Source organism: Macaca fascicularis, chromosome 8 (assembly GCF_037993035.2).
Source record: "Macaca fascicularis isolate 582-1 chromosome 8, T2T-MFA8v1.1".
In the NCBI taxonomy this organism is placed as follows: domain Eukaryota; kingdom Metazoa; phylum Chordata; class Mammalia; order Primates; family Cercopithecidae; genus Macaca; species Macaca fascicularis.
The window spans coordinates 45,211,213-45,232,067 of NC_088382.1; the positions used below are offsets into that span (position 1 = coordinate 45,211,213).

Here is a 20,855-nt window from a genome sequence, read left to right on the forward strand (position 1 = left end):
GTAAAATGGGAATAATAACGTCTACTTGCTAGGGCTCATCTGGGATCAAGCAGATAATGCACGTTTCTGCGTTTGTGCATAAAAGGCACTCAATGCAGTGTGGTTGCTCATCCGTCTCCCACATCCTTTCTGAGAGGATGCGCTTGTCTTTCTGCTCTACTTTGATTTTCTCTGTGCTGGGGTCAGGGGAGTCTCAACTGCTGACAGAGAATGAGGACTTTTCCATCCACACCCCCAGCTTCCTGTTTCTGAATGCTGCTGTCGAGCTGCCTGGGCCAGGTCTCATGGGGCCCAGCTGGAGGCATCCCTCGAGGGCCCCAAACACAAATCACAGGCCTGACTCTAAGGAGAACCCATCGTGGCCTGTGGTTAGGAAGCCTGCTGTTGGCCGAGCGAGCAACTGGCAAACTCCACAGCTCTTCTCACTGCCTACTCCTCCAACCCCTGCAAAATGTGCTTACAGCAAGGGGGAATCCTCCAGGTTTAGATCAAGTTAATTCTTGCCTGATTTTCACTGGCAATGCTTTCTTCAAAAGGTTGCCCGCCTCCTTACACGGCAACTGTCGTCGTTAGCCCAGGACATACTCAGCCCAACCAAGCACCTTGGACTTTCCTTATTTTAAAGAAATGTGGCTCTAATGCAAAAATATCCCTGGTCTTCTCAAACCCCCTGCAAAGCAGAGTCGGAGCACGCAGAGCGGCCTGATCGGGATGAAAAGCGATCCCCAGGCCACAGTACTGCAGCCCTGCCTGGAATGAGGATGGGTTCTCTGCACAGTGCTGGAACTACTCATATCTGAAACCCTTCCCTTCCTGCCTTCACAACTCACCTTGGCTTTGGCGTTGACTTTGGCTTTGTTCTGGAGTAAATATTTGGCCACTTCCGTGTGCCCAGCTCTGGCTGCCATATGTAGCGGGGTCTCCACTTTCTATAAAATAACAAAATTGTAGAACTGTTCATACATGCCTGCTGTCCAAAACTGCACACACAGAGCTAGGAAGTGCAGCTTCGAGTGGCTTGGTGGGTTTTTGTCCAAGAGGTGGAGTTGCCCCAGCAGGCACTCTTTAGTCTGGTGTGTGTGCTTGTGTGCATGCGCATGTATGTATGTGTGTGTGTGTGCACGTGTGCAGGTGCAGGCATGTATGTGAGTGCATGTGTGCATCTGTATATTCTAGGTACACTTAAAAGTAAACCCCAGAGCTAATGAATATTCAAAAATGTAAATGTATTCCCAGTGAACACTTATAGACGTTCCAAAATTATTGTCCAAAACAAAACCTCCAAGGTTTACGGATGTGTGAGAAATTTCATCCAGAAAGCGTCAGTACACGGGGATGTCCTCCCCCAGTCTGAAGCATTGGCTATTCTGGGAATTGTAGCTCTGTCCCCAGAGAAGAGGCCTGGGAGCACTGGTGAAAGCTGCCCTCTGAACTCTTGGTCTAGAGGAGCAAGTCCCTTGCCTGCCTGAGGGCTTACCACGTTGGAGACGTTGGGCGATGCCCCCCGCTGCAGGAGGTTCTTCACGATGGGAAGGTGCCCCATGAAGGAGGCCACGTGGAGAGGTGTCAGGCCAGACTGAAACAGACAAGGGCAGAGTGAGATAAGTGGGGAGTCTTTCCGCTCCCCTGAAGAAGAGAGAACCTGACGGCATCTAACGCTTTCACAAATGGTTTTCCAAGAAAATGGAGTTATATGAGGTGGGTTTGCTTCCAAGAAAATGGTTGGAGAAAAAAATTACCGTGGGCAAGTCGTGCCCACTCTTACAACTTGCAAAAATTGTGTCTGATCTTGGAAAGCTCCATGAGACTTGACTCATGTTCCCCTTAGTCACCTCTAATTCATTCCTTCCAGCAGTCCAGACTTGCAGACGCACACACCCCTGCAGCCACACAAAGCTACAAAGAGCGACTCTTAGAGAAGGTGGGTCGGGGGAGACCACGGGCCTGCCCCCAGGCTCCTCTGCAGTCTCTCCTACCTCGGTGACCGCGTCAATTGAGGCTCCCGTCTTCAGCAGCAACTCCATGACACGAACGTGGTTCTTTTTGCAGGCGATGTGTAAGGGGGTAAAGCCATTCTGCAGCCCACACAAAGGAAGACAGACAAGCAGGAGCTTACACACGGGCCCAAGGAACGCCCAGAAGACCACCTCGCTGCTCTAAAAGGCAGCTGCTGCCCAGGCCACCAGCAGATGCCCACAGACCAATCAATGAATTAATGCCAATTGATTAGTCTTACAATGTCAATTAATGCAAATCACGTAAGAGACAGGTGGCTCTAACTTGATGCACTACATATGTTCCTGAACATGTTGTTTATAAACCTTTTTAAAAAATTTATTCACATTTTGGATGCACTAAAAGATCCTGCTGTTTAAAGTCCCCTAAGGGTAAATTTACAATAAAAGAGTACTTTTGTGAAGCAAATCATGTTCCCTCTTCCCTGAAACCACTGATCATTTTTAGTGAAATGGATTTCTGCTCTAAAGTGTGATGTACTCTGAATATAAACTCTGACGGGCAGAAAAGTATGTTTGTTTTTGTCTGTTTTTTCAGTGCTTTACCCACTTAAGGCAGTGGTTCTCAAACGTGGGAGGTGGTGGTGGGGGGTATCATTTGCACCTCACCGCCAAAACATGTGGCAATGTCTGGGGACATTTTTTATTGTCAACTAGGGAAGGAGAGCTATGAGTGCCTAGTGGGTAGAGGCCCGGGATGCTGCTAAACATCCTACAACACATAAGACCACAAATATCGACCCCAAATATCAATAGTCCTGAGGCTGGGAAATCCCAACTCCCCTACAATAGCATGTGGCCTGCGGGCATTGCTCAGTGAAAGCTTTTTTGAGTGAGTGAGTGAGTGAATGAGCCATCCTCTGCCATCCCTGGAGGATATCCTGCCCCTCAGTTCTGCTGCCCTGGAAAAGGGCAGAGAGGAGATGTGGTTACGGGCATGCTTAGTGCAAAGCTACAGTCCTACTGGATCCCCAGACCTCCCTGGGAGCCCCTGTCCTGGGAAGGAGGCAGAGGAACCACAGAAGGGATTTGCTCTGGGCTTGAGCTTCCCTTTACACGAGTGCCATGAGAACTGCAAGCCCCTCTGTGGACGAAGGATGCTCTCAGCTCCAGCCACCTCACTCATCCCCAAAGCAGCTCAGAAAGCCACGCAGCCCCTAAGGAATCACTCAGCTCCAGGCCTGACTCCACTGGACAGGTGCCCCAAGCCTGTATACCTACCATGCAGGATGCTTCCTGAGTCCGGTTTCCTGGGCCCAAACTCACCCCTGACCTCGGCCTGGTCACCAGGGGCAGGGGTCGATACCTAGCTGGGTGTGCAGTGGAGGGTGCAAGAGGGGTGCACACAGGGCCCCCACCATCCTGTGCTGTCACACCCCACTTCTCAGGCCTCGAATCTGGGGAGCTCTGGGCACCTGCCGCCCTTCCCACAGGTCCAGCCATGCCTCTCTGGTCCTGCCCTGAGCCTGCCCTAACCCTCTGCACCTTCTCCAGCAGCCCCCCACTCACCAGGGCTCTGGAGTTGGGTTTGGCCCCTTTATCCAGAAGGACCTTGGCCACCCTGTGGTGTCCGCAGTGGGCAGCCACGTGGAGCGGGGTCAGGTGGTCCAGGGTGATGTCATCTATCTCTGCGTCGTATTGCAACAGGAGCCGGACACAGTCGAGGTGGTCTCCCTGAGCCGCCATGTGAATTGGGGACAGGCCGTTCTGGGTAAAGAGGAAAACACAAGCAATCACAAAGCCTTCTGGGGCCCGAGCATGGAGATTCAGGACGACTCCAACGTCACTCCCTACTTCTTCCCTACACGATGCTTCCACAAGGCTCCGGAGGGAGCTTGGCTCACCCTGGCCTCCACACTTCTGCCAGTCTCTGACCACAGACATTCTCCTTTCCACCTGGCCAAACCTTCAAAGCCATCTCCAGCAGCCCCATCTCTTCCAGAAAGCTTTCCCTGACCACCCTAGACTCCAGTGGGCTTTCCTTATCTGCGCCATGCACTTGGACCTTATTCTCATATTTGCCCAATTACATTCATAGTTAACTGTTTAGGGGAGTGTATCTTTTCATCTTTTCTCTTTACTTGTATGCCTCTTAAGATCAGTGACTGAGCCTAATATTTCTTCTTAAATGCCCCACAGTGCCCAGTAAATTCATGTAATACACATTGTGGTCCTTAAATTATGCAATTTTGAATAAATGAATGAATGAATGATGATAAAATAGAACTTGGATCTAAATTTCCTTGTCCCTGTCAAATGCAGTTCAGTTAAAGAAAATTCATTAAGGATACTCATTTCTCAAACAGCAATTTGCTGAAAAAACATTAAAGAGAGAGGAGACTCACTCATTCATTCAGACATTAATTCAACACATACTTATCAAGTGATTAATATGCTCCTGGTATGGGTTAAGCTCTGTGGAAACAGAAGAGAACAGACATAACCCCTGGCCCAAGGAAGCTTGTAGACAAACATGGTGGTGTCTTTCAGTGCCCTGAAGTGGGATGAAAAATGATCAAAGCACAGAGGTGAGAATCAAACAGATGGCGTCCCTGATAAAGGAGGGGCACCGGGAGGGAGGAGGTGAGGCCTAAACTAGGACTTGAAAGGAGCTGAATGGAAGTTCACCAGGAGGACCAAGGAGAACATCCTAGTGAAGGGAGCAGCATGGGCAACATCACAGAGGCAGCTACCCTAGGGGAACCCAGGGGCCTCCATGCAGTTCGACAGGCCAGGGCAAAGTGATGGCAAGCATGGAGGCGGGCTGGAGAGGAGCCCGGGGCTGCGCCAAGAAGGGCTAGGAGCTCAGGACTTGGGACTTCAGCTTTTCGAAAGTGGAAATGAGAGGATTTTCATCAAGGAAGACGCAAATCAGGTTCCATGACAGCAGATGTTAGTGTTACAGGCTGAATTAAGTCCCAACAAAATTCATATGCTGCAGTCTTAACCCCCAGGACCTCAGAATGTGACCTTGTTTGGAAACAGGGTCTTTGGGGATGTAATGAGCTAAAATGAGGTCATTAGTGTGAGTTCTAATCTATGACTGGAGTCCTTAGAAATAGGCAGATTTGGACACCTGCACAGCAGGAAGATGCCACATGAAGATGAAGGCAGAGGTCAGCATGATGCTTCTATAAGCCAAGGAAACCAAAGATTGTGCTCAAACCACCAGAAGCTTGGGGAGAGACCTGGAAAAGATGCTCCCTCACAGCCTCAGAAGGAACCGACCCTGCCAGGCACTGTAGCTCACCCCTGTAATTCCAGCACTTTGGGAGGCCGAGGTGGGCATATCACTTGAGGCCAGGAGTTTGAGACTAGCCTGGCCAACAAGGTGAATCCCCATCTCTACCAAAAATACAAAAATTAGTCAGGTGAGGTGGCATGGACCTGCAAGCCCAGCTACTTGGGAGGCTGAGGCATGAGAATTGATTGAACCTGTGAGGTGGAGGTTGCAGTGAGTGCAGATCACACTGCTGCACTCCAGCCTGGGTGACTGAGCGAGACTTCATCACACACACACACACAAAAAGGCCAGGCACAGTGGCTCATGCCTGTAATCCCAGCACTTTGGGAGGCTGAGGCGGGCGGATCGCCTGAGGTCAGGAGTTCAAGACCAGCCTGGCTAACATGGCGAAACCCTGTCTCTACTAAAAATACAAAAATTTGCCAGGCATGGTGGTGCATATCTGTAATCCTAGCTACTCGGGAGTCTGAGGCACAAGAATTGCTTGAACCCAGGAAGTGGAAGTTGCAGTGAGCCAAGATCATGTCATTGCACTCCAGCCTGGGCGACAGAGAGAGACTCTGTCACAAAAAAAAAAAAAAAGAACCAACCCTGCTGACACCTTGATCTTGACCCTCCAGCCTCTGAAAGTGTGAGACAGTAAGTTTCTGTTGTTTAACCTACTCAACGTGTGGTTCTTTGTTAGGGTGGACTGAGCTAACTCAGTTAGTTACACTTGCATTTCAGAAAGGTTGTACCATAGTTCCCAATGGAAAAGTCACATATTCTCATATTCTCAGAAAATACTTTTCATAAGCATTCCTTTCAGCCCCATTCTAATGATCTGGATAATAAAACAAAATATCTTAACTTCTGGTCATGTATTATGTTTAAATACAGCACTCCTGGAAAAATGTTGGGAATTTCCTGACCTAATAATCTAACTGATAGTAGCAATTCTACTTTCATTTAGCTGAGGAGTTTCACTGTTAGATATACTTTTGAAGACATTATCTCACATGGTCGTCCCAACAATCCTAGGAGAGAGGGCGGGGGCTCTCCAGATGAGGAAACTGAAACACAGAGACGGCAAGACACATGTTCAGAGTCACACAGCAAATCAGCCAAGGATGGAGGGTTAAATGAGAGACTGCTTTAGTAGAGGACACCCTCATGCAACAGCACACACAGACACAAACAAGAGCCAGTGTGGGGACTATGAATCATGACCCAAATTAACGACAGCTCTACAGAACAGAACATGATAATGTGTCGGGAATAAATCAGCTCTCACTGTATGGACTGAGCCATCATTTCATGACAGAACTGCTCGTGGGAAACATTCTGGGTAGCCGTGAGTGGGCCTGTCTTCTGCCTTGCTCTGCTCTGACACAGCTCAATTCACGGGGCAGAGGGCCTGGAGCAGGCTCAGGCAGCTCTGTGTGGCTGACAGCTTTCTTCCCTGGAAGACTTAAGTCCTTATGTTAGAATCACGTAACAAGCCTTTTCTCCGGCCTGTAATGGAGCCTGAGAAGAACTGTGTTCTTTTCTTTTTAACTTCGCTTCAGTCTGACCCGGGCTCTGAAGACTTCTCAGAGTACTTAGTGCCTGTCTTTTCTGGAGCTAGGAAGGGAGACATGGGGATTGATCTAGAGCAGTAGTAGGCAAACTATACAACCTGTGGGTCAAATCTGCCCCGCCACCAGTGTTGGTCAATAACGTTTTATTAGAACACGGGCCCTAGTTTGCATATTGCCTATGGCTGCTTTTCTGCTACGTTGGCAGTGTTGAATCACTGCAACAGGGACCATGGCCTGCAAAGCCTAAAATTGTCTAATACCTGGTCCTTTAGATAAAAAGTTTGCCGACCCTGATCTAGTTATGAATTAGAGCTACACTGAGTGCCTCCTATGTGACAGGCCTTGTAATAAATGTCAAAGGTGCTATTCATTTAGTAGTATTAGCATTTCTGTTTTACAGAAATAGGATTTGATGCCAGGTCTGTTGGACCTGGAGCCCTGCCTAAAAAATGCTCCTCACAGGAAGGAAGCACACACCTTGGTTTTGGCTTGGATTGGTGCCCCGTGGTCCAGCAGGATCTCTGAGATTCGCACGTGCCCATTTCGAGCTGCACAGTGGAGAGGTGTCAATTCGTCCTTTAAAAGACAGAGTCAAAAACAGAAAGCCCAAAAGGCAGCTATCAGAGGTCATTGGAGAGAAGACTGCCTATGGCATCGTCCCAGCCCACGCGAGTGCTGACGTTTCCTCAAGCACCAGCTCGACCTCAGCACAGTTTTACTACTGCCTCCCACTGCACGCGGCACTGCCCAGAATACCGCTGCAGGCAGCTCCAGGAGGCTGCTGGTGCATCCCTAACTAGGTCACCAAGGGCCCGCTGCTCTGGGTGAGGTTCGTGAGGGGGGAACTCCCTCCCCCTGCCTGGCTGCGGAGCCTGCTGGCACCCACCTTGGTCTTGGTTTCTATCTGGGCTCCCCGATCCAGCAGTAGCCGCACCATGATCACGTTGCCCCTGCGGGAGGCGATGTGCAGGGGCGTGATGCCATTCTGAAGGGAGGAAGCAGGACATCAGGGTGTGTCATCCTTCCCTGGAATGCAGCTGCTGTGCACCCGCTCCCCATGTCCCCAGCCCCCAGCCCCCAGTCCTGCAATGGTGCTGTCAGGGCATTTCTAGCCTAAGACATTTTAAAACCTGTAAGGACCTGCCAACAGGATGGGTCATCCCACCACACCAGCCAAGCCCACGCCTCCCAGAGTCAACATAACAGACTGCAGGAAAGTCAGTTATTTGGAAATCACTCTCTGCCCTCCAGATTTCCCACTTCTAGGATGGGCAAATGGACTTTAGGGTTTTCTCAAGCAAAGCAGGTAGAAACTGGGTAGTGGATGGTCAGAAACCTGCCAGCAAGGAGGCTGAACAGACAGCAGGGCTGTTTGACCCACAGGCACTTCTGCCACTGGGATGAAATCCATGGTGCCAAGGCAGGAGCACCTGCTAGCCCCAAGCCCCCAGACAGTGAGGGCGCACCTGCCCCAGGTTACCTGTGGCGTGAAATTGACGCTGGCTCCCCTGTTGAGGAGTAACTGGGCCACGTTGAGGTTCTCGTAGTGGGCCGCAATGTGCAGGGGCGTGAATCCCGTCTAGGGCACAACAGAGGGGGAGAAACTTGTCATATGTGATTTACTTCTATCTCAGAGTCAGCCCTGGGATGCCCGAAACTCAGGTGGGGCGACAGGACTTTACAGACAAAGGAGATTTTGATGGGTGGGAACATTTGGTGAGGGGGTCAAGAGAGGCTCTGTGGCACAGTGTATTCAAAAGCTGGGTATCCACCCTGAGCAAACCGACTTATATGCTAACCTCAGACTCTGTGGGCCCGTTCGTCAGAGTGATCACCGACAAAGAGATTTTCATTCATGAATGAAAATGTGATGGGGCCATGGTCTTTTTTTTTTTTCTTTTTTTTTCCTCTCCATTTAGACAGGGTCTCACTGTGTCGCCCAGGCTGGAGTGCAGTGTGATGTGATCACAGCTCACTTCAGCCTTGACCTCCTGGGCTCAAGCAATCTTCCCACCTCAGCCTCCCCAGTAGCTGGGACTACAGGCGAACAAAATCATGCCCAGCTAATTAAAAAAAAAATGTTAAGAGGTGGGGTCTCACTAGGTTGTCCAGGCTGGTCTCCAACTCCTGGGCTCAAACCATCCTCCTGCCTCAGCCTCTGTCCATTGTCATCACTCTCTTCCAGAGCCTCAAGCCAGGCCTAACCCCACCCAGATGTTTTCCAGACAAAACCCGGTGGATCTGGGGCCGGCGGAAGAGGGGAGGGGCGGGGTGCAGGAGGGGACGGTGAATAACTCCAGCAAATCCATTTCCACTAAAAGAGAACCAGCAGCCTCAGCTTACAGACAGCAGATCAGCAGTGCCTCCGAACACCGGAGAGCATGTCCAGGTGACTGTGCAGAGCCCCGGACCCCCTTTCTCCACACCCCAACTCCTGCACGCCTCCTCCCTCCACTACGGGGCAGCCCGGGAGGAGAGATGAAGGAACACCAGGAAGGCCGCCTTCTGGCGTTCCAGGGTGACTCGCCCTGCCCGCCTGGACACATTTCCAGATGACCTGGAGCAACAGGAACCACCCGCGCTGCCAGGGATTTAGAGCAGGGCTGTCCAGGGGCCCCTCTGCGTCCTGGGGTGGGGACGCTCCGTGAGCACGCTGGGATGAGCGTGCGGCCCCGCACGCTCGGGGCTCCTGCTTGGGAAGTCGCAGGGTGTACTCAGTGCGCCCTGAGCCCGTCGGCATCCGCGGCCCAGGGCTCCTCCCTCCGCCTCGCCCTCACCTTGGAAAGCACGTCCGGGTTGGGGTCATTCTGCAGCAGCACCGCAGCCGTGCGCGTGTCGTCGTTGCGGGCCGCGATGTGCAGGGCCGGGAGGCGCACCTTTCCCTTGGTGCCGTAGTTGATGAGGTGCGCGACGACGTTTTCGTGGCCCTGCTGCAGGGCCACCGCCAGAGGCGTGAACCCGTCCTGGCCAGAGGAGGAAAACGCTTTGCTCTGACTCGTCTGAACCTAGCTGCCCTTCACACAGGACACACCCTTGCCCCTCGGGCTCATGCTCCCAGCGGCGCCAGCCTGAGGGACCTCCCTCCACCAAAGCCCTCTTCATCCACCAAGTTCAGCCTAAATGCCACCTCCTCCCTGAAGCCCTTCCTGCCTCCACTTCCTTTCTCTGCAATCTCACAGAACCTGCCAAATTTTTCTTTAGCATTCCTTTAGTTTTCCTTTATAATTTGCTTCCAGTTTGATTTGTTTTAAGAAATTTTGACTGCTCGGATTCTTTGCCTGCTCCCCTTCTCACCCCATCTGCTGGTGCCAGGATAATGCCTTGACAAAGCAGAACATTATTAACACTGACCAAAGGCCAGAGTCCACACCAGGCCCTGAGAATTCAATTGTGAGCTACTACTACTACTACTACTACTATTATTATTATTTTATTTTTGAGACAGGGTCTCGCTCTGTCACTCAGGCTGGAGTGCAGTGGTGCAATCATGGCTCACTGCAGCCTTGACCTCTTGGGCTCAAGTGATCCTCCCACTTCGGCCTCCCAAGTAGCTAGGAATCAGGCACACACCACCACACCCAGCTAATTTTCTTTTTCTGTAGAGATGGGGTCTTGCTGTGTTGCCCAGGCTGGTCTTGAATTCCTAGCCTCAAGTGATCCTTCCACCTCAGACTCCCAAAACAGTGGGATTACAGGCATGAGCCACTGTGCTTGGCCATGAGCTACTATTACTAATTCCCTCAGTTGTGGATATACTAAGGGGCACAGGACCCCAGGAACTGATAAAACGGAATGACAACAAAGCATGTCATTGAGCCATCCAAAGTTAATAGTCAAGAGACTCCTTGGCTCTATCTAGTCCAATTTCATTATTTCGCCAGTGACAAGACTCAGGACCACAGCGAATGAGAATTGTCCAAGGGTGCATGGTGGTTTTGTGGCAAAAGCCTTTCTCATTAAGGCCCAATACAAACTTGCCAACCATACACACGCATGCTTTGCCTGCCCCTCCAGTCACAAGTATTGGCCATAGCAGGAATGACGTCCTCAAGTGTGACGTCGTTTCTTTGGTACGTGTCTGGGCCTTCTTCAAGACCCACAACTTTGTCATTATTCCCTTGCAGAACTCGACAGTGCTCAGGATTAGTGCAGCGACCTGAAGGTCATCCATCACTACATGGATGCGCCCCAAGCCACACACCCAGGAAGGTGTCACTGGGAGACTTCCGGTGGTGACAACATTTTTCCAAGGTACTTACTTCCGTGGCTACGTTCTGGTTAGCTCCATTTTCCAGTAAAAACTTAACCACTTCCAAGTGGTTCTCTTGTGCTGCCATGTACAGGGGTGTAAAACCTTTCTGTAAACCAAGAGAGGACATCATTAGCATCCATCCGCAATGTAAGAAAGGCCGACACCAGCACAACATCCTCTCACCTGGAGGACAGCACTCTCTTCATTCCATTTCCTCCCACCTGACCCCTCCTAAGGAAACTCATTGTCACGGTGACTGGCATCCTGGGATTATTACAAAAGGCCACAGAGGCTGTGCCTCCCCTCGCCACCGTAGGTCAATCTCTTCGGCTCACATACTCCTCATTGATGTCATCAATGCTGCACCCCGTGCCTCATTCCTCCAGTCCTCCATTTCTCTCTCCACCTGGGCCATAACTGGACATATTATTTGGCTTAGGTCCACAACAGTTCAACCCCGTCATGCTTAGGACGTGCGGTCTATGCATGAGAAATAATAAAGGATGTCTTCACCACTGCTTGGAGACACGCTCCTGAGAAATCTAGGTCCTGCCCCACAGTGTGTGTGTTAACACAGCTGCCAGTGGATGCACGAGGGAGCAGGAAAGAGGAAGCACGTATGGAAAGGCAGCACCCTCTAGTACAGAGCAGAGAGCCATTACCTGTGACTGGGCATTGACGTTGGCGCCATAGTTGACAAGCTCCCGGACCACCTCGTCCTGCCCGGCCAGGGCGGCGATGTGCAGGGCCGTGTTCCCCTTCTGAAACACACAGGGGAAGGGAACAGAGGCGGTTTCCCACTGGGCCTGCTATGGGACCAGCAAAGGTCTGTGGACAGGTGCTGCTTGAAGGACCCGGGGGCTTTCTTCATGGCCAAAAGGGGTAGAAAGGACACACGTATGTGCTTGACCCCTCGCACATCCTGAAATCACACTGAAAGTACAGGGAGGAAAATCCTGCCTGTTGTCTATGAAAAACAATGCTGCAAGAGCCATAGAAAAGAAGGAAATCAGGTCTTCTGCAGCAACTCGGATGGAACTGGAGGCCAGTATCTTACATGAAGCAACTCAGAAACAGAAAGTCAAATACTGCATGTTCTCCGTCGTAAGTATGAGCTACATAATGTGCACACGTGGACATACAGAGGGTAGAGAGACACTGAAGACTCAGGGGGTGGGAGGTGGGGGCGATGAGAAATTATCTTTTGGGTGTGATGCCCACTATTTGGGTGATGGCCACACTAACAGCCCAGGCTTCACCACTACACAATGTATCCATGGAAGAAAGCTGCATTCGTACCCCCTCAATCTATAAAAAGAAAAACATTTAAAAAGAAGACCATCAGCATTGGCTGGTGTAATTGGAGTGGCGCAGGAAGGGGACAGATGACACTGAGAGGTGCGGTTGAAGGAGACTGCAGCCATGTCAAAACAACTCCTTTATTATTATTATGATTATTATTATTATGTATCCATAATAATTAAAAATCAAAAAATGTTTATAAAAGAAAAAAAGAGCCTCCGCCAACACACACAACTTCTGACCACCTAATCTGCTGTGTGGGTGCGGTGTCCTGTCCCTAGCAGACGGCACGTCAGTGACCCTCAGGACACACACTGGAAGGCTTGTCAGCGAGCTGACCCTCCGCGGACCTGCAGCTCCGCTCAGCCTGCAACCCTGCAAGGCAACAAGCCCTCTGAGAGGCCTGGGAGCACTGGGAAAGGAGGCCGGCAGGTCCCTCAGGCCCACACCTTTGACACCATCCCAGGGATACCCACAGACCACAAGCTGCAGTGGAGGGGACAAAGAGATGGTAGGCAGGAGAGTGAGGAAAGTATTGGACAGTAAAGGAAAGGGTAAGATCAACTCTACTATGTATGTAGGGAAGAGAAGAAAAATCAGAAAATAAATGGGGGTTAATAAATGGAATACAATCTGACCAAGAAAAATACAAAGAATATGCGACATACTAGTAGGCAAAATGTAACGAGTAAGGGTTCACCAAATCGGAGAGTAGAAAAAAACTGGAGAGAATAAACACTGGAGGAAAACAAGGCATGTAATTGTTTTAAACTTCGTAAAAGATGAGAACCAACAGCAGAGACTGAGAAATAAGGCAGGTTCTGAGAAAGTATGTTTTTGTTTTGTTTTGTTTTTAGAATTGGAGCTCTCACTCTAACACCCAGGCTGGACCGCAGTGGCACCATCATAGCTCACTGCAGCCTCCAACTCCTGGGCTCAAGCGATCCTCCCACCTCAGCCTCCCGCGTAGGTGGGACTAAGGTGTGTGCCACCGTGCCCAGCTAATTTTTAAAATTTTTGCAGAGACGGGCTCTCACTTTGTTGCCCAGGCTGGTCTCCCGTTTCAGCCTCTCAGAGCTCTGGGATTACAGGCGTGGGCCTGAGAACATGAGTTTAACGTTCTCAGGTTTTCTTGTCTGGATTCTTCTTGAATATTTAACAACAATTCACAGACAGGACCAGCAGCCTCCATCTGTTGCCGGGATACCCACAGCCTTCCAGCCAGGCTCCTGCCAGCCCCCGGGGGTCCTGGACCAGAATGTCAGCACTGCCTCTGGGGGTGGACTCCCCTGGGTGTCCTGCACCTGCGCCCCCATTCAGGGAGTTCGGGGGCGGGGGTGGGCAGGCTCCACTCCATGCTTCCGTCAAATAGGGCGAGTGTAGAAAAAGGGTCCATGGTCGGACCCATCTGTCCCTGCACTACTTAAGGAGCAGAGATCTCAAACAACCTCGTTTTTAGAGTTTAGACAGTATGTAGTTCTTTTTACTAAACTACATAATCGTTAACTAATCCATTTCAAGAAACTTAAGAACGGACAGGCAGGGACTTCGGACTCTGACCTTGCCCAGTGGCACCTGTCACCTGGAGGAAAAGCTTCCTCACTGAGATGGAAGAGAGCAGCCCGGGGCCCAGCCGTGTGGCCCCCCAGCCGCTGCTGACCCAGCTTTCCTGGGTCAGGGAGGCAGCCCATGAGGCCGCCCTGGGGGCTGGGAAGCAGCCCAGGTCTATTTCTTGTACTCTGCCTGGTAATTGAAACATAAAGCCTGGGGCTGGGTACAGCAGCTCACATTCGTAATCCTGGTGCTTTGGGAGGCCAAGGTAGGAGGATTGCTTGAGTCCAGGAGTTCAAGACCAGCCTGGGAAACAGTGAGACCCAGTCTCTGTGTCTTTAAAAAAAAAAAAAGGCATAAAACCGGTTTTTTTGTTTGTTTGTTTGTTTAAAGGCAGGCACTTCCCATTTGTTGCCTCCTGAAGTTGTCTTTTTGATTTCTCCTCAAGTTCTATTTGATGAAGAACAAAGTTCTTCCTCAAGTATCCATTGGAGAATAAATGCCAGATATGAAAGTCTGGAAGTTCATTAATAATTTTTCATAGAAGTCCAAAGAGCCTCCATTGAGAGGCTTGGCACCTGCTGTACCAAATGCAGCACGGCTGCTGGCACCAGAAACTTTTCTAGACACCAGGATGCTGAGCTCCAAGTAGCGTCTTCTGGGCTCCCATGGAAAAGAAGGAGGCATCCTGGGTCCTTTCATTCACTGGTCACACGCTTCCTGGGCATAAGCACAGCAGGCCCGGGCCAGCATGGAGGCACAGAGGCCACGGAGACATCAAGAGGCTCACGTCAAATGTTTCTTTCCATCTGAGCCTTCCTGCCTGAAGTCCCGCGATATGAGAGCTTTCCTTACCCCACGAGGAGGGGAAGGCCCCCCTGTCTGGGGGAGCTCATCAGTGGTGGAACCCTGGCTATGGATCTTGGTTCAAGCCAGCTGGACCAAGGGCAGCATAAGTGAGCAATAAGAACACAGGGAAAATTCTGGAAGTGGACCTCCTTTCCCCTATCTATACACACACATTATGAGGCTCAAGAAGGCCCCTGGCCTAAGTCGTGGGAGTCACAGGAAAAGGGATTTGTGAGCCTCTGTTTCCTCTGCCCCTCCCTCAATATGAAAGACCATTGCCTCAAAGGAGCAGGAAAAATCACTCAGCTGTATTTTGCTCCACAAATACCCAATTTCTCTATTTTCAGGGGCTCACAGAGCTCAGAGCAGGGACGAAGGTTGCATGGGTGCTGGGTGAATGCAAGTGGAAGGGGGAGAGGGACCCCGAGTGAGAGAGCAGGCTTTTCTCCAGTGGAGATGAAAGCTGTCCCCGTTCATTAACAGCTTAGGTGCCGAGCTCCAGTCTTTAAGAGCTGGAGATAGGAGGATGGGGAGAGAATGCATTTGTTTTATGCTTTTAAAATTTCTAAGTACATTTTAGGAATCTAAATTGGTTTTGGCTTTTTACTCTTTTTCTTTTTTTTTTTTTCATCTTTCTGCTGCCTGGGAGCCCCATCACAGTCCCCAATCTGTTGTGACTCTTCCCCAGCCCACGGTTTCAGTTCCACCTTTTTTTCCCCTCTCTCTCTGGATGGTATTCCAAAGCCACGTTGGCTTAGAAAATTTCTAAAAATAAAAAAGACACACCAAGTGTTCACTTGCAAAATCACAACCTGGGGAGGAGATTCGGAAATAGTCAAAGCACGGAAGCCTCGTGTTTCCGGAGCCCTTGAAGGCACGCCAGGGCAGGCGCCGCTCCGGCACACGCGGGGCAGGTCAGATGGCACGCAGCTCACAGCCAGGTACGTGGGAGTGTGCGGAGAAAATCATCTCATCCTTCATCCACACAAGAAGCAGGGTGGGAACAATCGGAATTTGACATAGAATTTGGGAAAAAAATACCCCATATCCAGTCAGAAAGAGCAATTCAGTTTATTTTACCCAAAAGTGCAATAAGATCTTTTCACATTCAGGAAATGACATGAAAATTACAGAATTTTACCTGAGAGATGATTCTACCTTCATAATATTTTGGTAGTTCACTTCATAACCATAAATTATATCTGTTCTCTACGTATTGTTCTTCTACACTCTCTGCTTGAGAGGCAGCAAACTGTTTGCTGCATGGAACTGAAATTGAGGCTGTGTGTGAGATCACGTGTAATAAATACCAAATGAAAAATAAGAGGCTAGCGGGGAAAGAACTCCAGAAGAAAAACATAGGAAAGGAACAGAGGAGGGAGGAGAAGAGAAAACAAGAACTAGGGAGATAATACTTGAGTTAGCAAATGGAGATGATTTTTTGTTTGTTTTATTTTATTTATTTATTTTTGAGAGGGAGTCTGTCTCTGTCACCCAGGCTGGAGTGCAATGGCGTGATCTCAGCTCACTGCAACCTCCGCCTCCTGGATTCAAGCGATTCTCCTGCCTCAGCCTCCCGAATAGCTGGGATTACAGGCCTGCGCCACCATGCCTGGCTAATTTTTGTATGTTTAGTAGAGATGGGGTTTCGCCATGTTGGCTGGGCTGGTCTCAAACTCCTGACCTCAGGTGATCCTCCCGCCTCGGCCTCCCAAAAGTGTTGGGATTACAGGCATAAGCCACTGTGCCCAGCCTGTTTGGTTTTATTTTTAATTGCTGGTTGCATCCTGTTTGATAAATAAGATGCGTGACAGGTAAAAAATGAAACTTATTTTGCAATCTGTAGACGTATCAATTTCATGACTCTGGGATTTCAGAAGTTGAGTCACTGGTGTTTATAATCTACTGAAATTGAGTGAAATACATTACTGTGGATGCCTGACCTCGCCCCATGCCAAACGCCTCCTCGTGAAAGAGAATGCTGTTCCAGGTCATTATCGAGGAGAGGAAATCAGTTTGGGGCTGAACAAGGAAGACTTGCTGGAGAAGGAAAACTGAAAGAGATCTGGATTCTTGTCTACAACCCTCAGCAACAACATGGTCACCAGTATTTATTGATTCCTTACTATAGGAATCAATAATCATTAATACATCAGTAATCAATAAATAGATCCAATAAGCAGTAAATACATCCATCCAATAAATACATCCAGGCATTTGATGTATGCCATCTCACTTAATTTTCATACCAACCCTGCAACTAAGCATTATAATCTCCATTTTACAGACAAAGCTGAGGCTTCATAGTGGCCAAGTAACTCGTCCCAGGTCGCAGAGTGTGAAGTACGTTGCTGGGATTCAACTCCAGGCACCTGACTGGCGCTTTCAGAGCCCTTGGACACTGAGTTAGAGTCAAAGACCCTGAGAAAGCATAGAGCAACCAGGAAAGGGCTGTAGTTTTAGATATGTAACCTAGTGATGAGAATAAAGGCCCACTGAATCTTTCTGGAAACGGGGTCTGTTTCAGGCAGCTTCAGGGATTCAGAGAATCAATAGAAAGTGATTGGAAGGATAAGAGAAATTCAGATGCATGCCTGAGTTCTCTCATGAAGGACTGATTTCTAAGGAAGGACTCACAAACTTGAATTTTCAATGCAAAGCTCCCCCACTCCCTGTGAGACATACCTTGGTTGTTGTTTCTAGAATGATTTCTTTGTGCAGAAGTTCAACCACCATTTTCACATGGCCTTCCTTAGAGGCCAGATGCAAGCCATTCAACCCATTCTGTAAAGAGCAGAGAGGCGGGAACGGGATGGTTAGTCAAATGATGCATTCTGCAGGTCCCATTGGGGCCCAGGCCCCTTCCCAGCCCTGAGGTGTTCACAGCACTGGAGGGAAGGAGTGGAGGGTGTCTAGGGGTTGAAAAGGGCACAGGGCAGGGCCACCCAGCCTCCCCTTCACGCCTCAGGTCACAGCAGAGCAGAGGTGGAAAGGAAGGGCAAGAACTGGCCCACCACTCCCAGATGGGAATTGCGCAGGAAGCTTTCACAAGACCCATGGTGACCTTGAAATTCAGGTTGAGGCCAGGCTTTAGGCAGCCCACTTAATTAAAATGATGTAGCTTCAACTCCTGGTTAATTTTCACAGCAGTGACCAAGAAAAGCAAAGTGGTAACACCAGTGCATCCTAAACGCTTGTAGAAATAGACATATGTTTGATAAGATGTTAAACTTTGAAGCAAGCTCATATGAGAAATGAATACCACCAACCACCCAGCTGTAAGATTTCCTCAATAGAAAAATCAGTATTAAAATAGCCCCTTTGGCCCAGTACAGTAGCTCATGCCTGTAGCCCCAGCACTTTGGGAGGCTGAAGCAGCCTGGTTGCTTGAGCCCAGGATTTTGAGACCAGCCTGGGCAACATGGTAAAACCCTATCTCTACAAAAGAAAAAAAAAAAACAAACCCACAGAAGTAGCCAGGTGTGGTGGTGTGTTCCTATAGTTCCAGCTACTCAGCGGGCTGAGGTGGGAGAATCACCTGAGCCCGGGAGTTTGAGGCTACAGTGAGCTGAGATCCTGCTACTGCCCTCCAGCCTGGGTGACAGGGCCAGACCCTGTCTCAAAAATAAAAATAAATATAAAACATAAAATAGCCCCTTTGCCATCCCATAATTTCAAAGGTGACCAAAGAAGCCTGGCTGACAGTTAAGCTTTAGGCAAAGCAAAAACAAACAAACAAACAAACAAAAACATTTTCCCTGCCCAACCCTTAGCCCACAAGAGCAGAACCAATTAAAATTTAACCAATTAAAAGTTCCAGCTGCATTTGGTGAAGCTGCCACTGTGCTTTATGGAAGGCAGCCAAGCTCAAGTTTTATGTATCACTCTCATGCTTCCTGCTCTTCTGATCCTTGCCCTGAAAGGTCTTGAAACTTTCTGGCAAAAGCTGACATCAAGGAGTGCTACTCGGAGCCACAAATAAGTCTGACAACATGAAGGAGCAAAATATCAATTCCAACAGATGAGTTGATCTTGGCTCCGTATAGAAAATGATTTTAGTCAGTGAGCAAACTCCACCCCCCGCTTTTTTATTTTGTTCCTGTCCTCCTCCTTCCCCACTAGCAATTTTCCCCTCCTCTCCTGTTCCTCCTCCTCCTCCTGGCCTCCCGTTTTGATTAATTCTGTTCTATCTTGTTCCTTTCCAGGGGAGGCCTCAGAGCCACTGCAGGCTCCAGCTCATGAAATAGATCCTCGCCACCTAGACAGAGGGCTTGGTTTCTGCAGGTATGATGTGTGGGGTCCCTGACTCACATGTCCCCAAATATCTCCGCAGCCCCACCCTGCGTTCCTCAAATTCCAGCTCTCCCACTGTGTCAGGGCATCATTTTCAGGAGGTTCTTGTTCAAACACAAGTATTCTACATGGGAATGGGAGTGCATTAGCCCATTCACAGATTAAGCAAATTGCTTTGCCATAACTAGCAGAGGAAAGTCACCCAAAGTCACGATAGGAGAATGGAAGGGGTCCAGTGCTTCTTTTATGTGGGGGCCTTGGACAGAGGAAATATAACAGGTGCCTTGGATGTTAGAGAAATGAGAGGGGGCTGCAAAGGGAACATTAACTATCTCCTATGTAGGTCAGGGCAGCCCTACACCCCCGCCTATCAGCACAGCCAGCCTTGCCAGGGTGTGTGTGTAGGGGAGAGAGGGTGGTTCACCAAATATTTCCTCATGCAAATGCCTGAAAATGACCACTGGCCATTAGATTTCCTCCTCTTGCAGATTTTGCACACCATTCACTGAAGGGTCCAAAGCTGTGTGGATTCTTCTCACCCGGTGTGAATGAGTTTATCAGAGAAAGCTAGGTCAGAGCCATTCTGGGTAATAGAGAGGGAGAAAGTGCTTGAGGGCCAAATGGGAATCCAGGAGAAGGGGAGAGAGCACTGGGCAGGCAGAAACCAGTTCCCCTCCCCTCGATTTGCAAGAAAAATTCACTGCAAAGCAATTTGTTGAGTGACCAGTGCGCTGGTAGCCCGGAGTCATTCTTGCTTCTGCCATCTTGCAACTCTTTTCTGGGGTGGGTGGGCAGGAAGGAGTCCCTGCTCCTTCTCAGAGCAGGGTGAGCTTTTTCAGGCAGCACACAGCATTTCTGCAAGCGCTCTTCCAACCCGGCGACAACCTTATCAAGAAGCTTCCTGGTGCTCACAGCGGATGCCCTGTGATTGCTTGGGAACTGGGGTGGTGTTTGTGGCTGTGGGCGCGGCTGGAGTGACAGTCCGGCAGCTGCCGCGGGCTGCTTACTGCAGGAAGCTGACTCGCAGTGGCAGCCAGCCTTGACGACGGCTGGGGTTTTAGTGTTTACTTGGGCAGCACAGTCACTCTGATGAGCATTTGTGGGTCCTGAATGCATCAAAGCCGCAAAACCAGCAAGCCTGGAAAGAAAATAGCTAATGCTTGCTGCTAATGCTCTGGGACGGCCGGCCCCTGCTCTTTGAGGCCAATGTCAGGATTTCAATCTGGAGGCATTCTAGATATACTGTCTGACCAGAGAATGCAGGACTCAAAAGGGATATTAGAGGTCCCTGAACTCCACCCTTTCATCTGCAGCTGAGGAAGTTGAGGCCCAGAGTAGTCAAATGATTGGCAGAGGCCACACAGCCTCTCCAGGGCACACCCACACACAGGACCAACCTGGAATTCCCAGGAAAAAAGAGTTTTGGTTTTCTTCCCCCTAAAAACTACTGTGATAACTGGCTGGGCACGGTGGCTCACATCTGTAATCCCAGAACTTTGGGAATCGAAGCAGCTGGATCACTTGAGGGCAGGAGTTCGAGACCAGCCTGGCCAGCATGGAGAAACTCTGTCTCTACTAAAAATACAACAATTAGCAAGACGTGGTGACACACGTCTGTAGTCCCAGCTACTCAAGAGGCTGAGACAGGAGAACTGTTTGAACCTGGGAGGCCAAGGTTGCAGCGAGCAGAGATCACACCACTGAATTCCAGCCTGGGTGACAGAGAGAGACTCTGTCTCAAAAAACCAAAACAAAACCCCAAACGACTGTGTTTCTTTTTATCAGATGAT

The 20,855-nt window shown here is 49.7% G+C and overlaps 1 protein-coding gene across 26 annotated transcripts in view; it reads right to left on the reverse strand.

Annotated features, from left to right (window-relative positions):
* ANK1 (ankyrin 1) overlaps positions 1-20,855 on the reverse strand; it is a 246,513-nt gene that overhangs the window by 66,824 nt on the left and 158,834 nt on the right. For all 26 annotated transcript variants that reach the window (XM_065519140.1, XM_073998714.1, XM_005563189.4 and 23 more), the window contains 11 exons: positions 17,458-17,556; positions 11,733-11,831; positions 11,078-11,176; positions 9,596-9,781; positions 8,299-8,397; positions 7,705-7,803; positions 7,296-7,394; positions 3,525-3,722; positions 1,977-2,075; positions 1,478-1,576; positions 831-929 (listed from right to left, as the gene is read on the reverse strand). In XM_065519140.1, the coding sequence (XP_065375212.1) occupies positions 831-929; positions 1,478-1,576; positions 1,977-2,075; positions 3,525-3,722; positions 7,296-7,394; positions 7,705-7,803; positions 8,299-8,397; positions 9,596-9,781; positions 11,078-11,176; positions 11,733-11,831; positions 17,458-17,556 (1,275 nt within the window). The remainder of the gene's footprint in view (positions 1-830; positions 930-1,477; positions 1,577-1,976; positions 2,076-3,524; positions 3,723-7,295; positions 7,395-7,704; positions 7,804-8,298; positions 8,398-9,595; positions 9,782-11,077; positions 11,177-11,732; positions 11,832-17,457; positions 17,557-20,855) is intronic.